At 41.3% G+C, this 1,906-nt stretch overlaps 1 protein-coding gene across 2 annotated transcripts in view; it reads right to left on the reverse strand.

Moving 5' to 3' along the window:
* HAVCR2 (hepatitis A virus cellular receptor 2) overlaps window positions 1-1,906 on the reverse strand; it is a 55,711-nt gene that overhangs the window by 2,348 nt on the left and 51,457 nt on the right. For both annotated transcript variants that reach the window (XM_017517085.2, XM_037734424.1), the window contains one exon: window positions 1,217-1,545. Coding sequence is in view for 1 of the 2 variants with exons in the window: in XM_037734424.1 (XP_037590352.1) it covers window position 1,545 (1 nt within the window). In the remaining variant the exon portion in view is untranslated. The remainder of the gene's footprint in view (window positions 1-1,216; window positions 1,546-1,906) is intronic.

A 1,906-nucleotide genomic window follows, 5' to 3' on the forward strand; every position in this document is an offset into this window, starting at 1 on the left:
AAAAAAAAAAAAAAAAAAAAAAAGGACATTTTAACATTCTTCTACAACATATCTCATTTTTTAAAAAAAAGGATGGTTCCTAGGCCAGGTATAGTAGCTCACGCCTGTAATCCCAGCACTTTAGGTGGCCCAGCCTGCTGCCTGGGCAACAGAGTAAGACTCCATCTCAAAAAACAAAGACAGTTCCTTATTTTTTAATTTTTTTTTGAGATGGAATTTTGCTCTCGTCCAGGCTGGAGTGCAATGGCACGATCTTGGCTCACTGCAACCTCTGCCTCCTGGGTTCAAGCAATTTCCTGTCTCAGCCTCCTGAGTAGCTGGGATTACAGGCATTCGCCATCACACACAGCTAATTTTGTATTTTTTAGTAGAGATGGGGTTTCTCCATGTGGTCAGGCTGGTCTCAAACTCCGGATCTCAGGTGATCCACCTGCCTCAGCCTCCCAAAATGCTGGGATTACAGGCATGAGCCACCCACTGTACCCGGCCACAACAGTTCTTTAAGGTGAATAAATAAAATTCACTGCATTTTACTGTGGAACAGTAAATGCTATTTCATGGATCAACTACTACGTTTGAAGTACATTTGGCCCTCCATATTTGTGGGTTCTATATCCGTAGATTCAACCAAGACTTTGGATGGAAAATGTATGGGGAAAAAAGAAGGATATGTTGTCTGCTGTACTGAACAAGTATACACTTTTTTTTGCTTGTCATTATTCCCTAAATAATGCAGTATAACAACCAATTGCATAGTATTTACATTGTATTAGGTGTTATAAGTAATCTAGAGATGATTTAAAGCATATGGGACTATGTGCATAGTTTACATGCAAATACTACACCGTTTTATATAAGGGACTTGAGCATCTGCAGATTTTGGTATTGAAGGGGTCCTGGAACCAATTTCCCATGGATATCAAGGGACAATTGTACTGCTTTAGGAGATAGTTTGCTGATTCTAGCCTGACCTTGAATTTCATCCACACAAAAGTGATTCTATTTCCCAAGAACAAGTGTTTATTTAAAAACAGGATTTATGGCTAATGCCCTTTTCGACCTTAGCCGACGTGCACCCAGGTGAATTAAAAAAATAAAATAAAAAATAAAAAAAACAGGATTTATAGGAACCTCCTGTTTCCCTATTAAGAAAAAAGAAAATACTACCAAACAGAAAATTCTATTAACCAGCAAGAAATATCAAAGAAAAACTTACGTGGTATAATCTCCAATGATATGGTGATTCTCATGTCATTGAACCATCCCCTGTTCTCAATATGGCAACAGTACAAGCCACTGTCAGACACAACTGTATTTTGTATAGTCAAAGAGACGTTCCTTTTTGAAAGGTCCCCCAATAGCTGATAGCGTGAGTTTTTCCAATAGTTGACGTGGGTTCCATTTGTCCAGACAATGCTATTTGTGCACAGCCAAGTACATCCACCTCTCTCCCAGCATGTGGATGTGACTGCTCCACAGCTGTAGCTGCAGGGTAGCGCGACAGAACGACCTGCCACTGCACCAACACTTAAGAAATTACAGTATCTGCAATGAAGAAAAGACAAACTGAGAACGAAGCCTCAGTATTTCCTCTCGGCTGGGCACCGCAGCTCATACCTGTAATCCCAGAACTTTGGGAGGCCAAGGTGGCAAATCAACTGAGGTCAGGAGTTCAAGAGCAGCCTGGCCAACATACTGAAACCTGGTCTCTACTAAAAAAATACAAAACTTAGCTGGGTGTGATGGTAGGTGCCTGTAACCCCAGCTACTTGGGACGCTGAGGTAGGGAGAATTGCATGAACCCAGGAGGTGGAGGTTGCAGTAAACTGAGATTGCGCCACTGTGCTCCTGCCTGGGCTGACAGAGCAAGACTATGTTCTCCGATGCAAAAAAAAAATCTTAATTT

The sequence above is a fragment of the Cebus imitator genome, unplaced genomic scaffold, assembly GCF_001604975.1.
Source record: "Cebus imitator isolate Cc_AM_T3 unplaced genomic scaffold, Cebus_imitator-1.0 Scaffold616, whole genome shotgun sequence".
Classification (NCBI taxonomy): Eukaryota; Metazoa; Chordata; class Mammalia; order Primates; family Cebidae; genus Cebus; species Cebus imitator.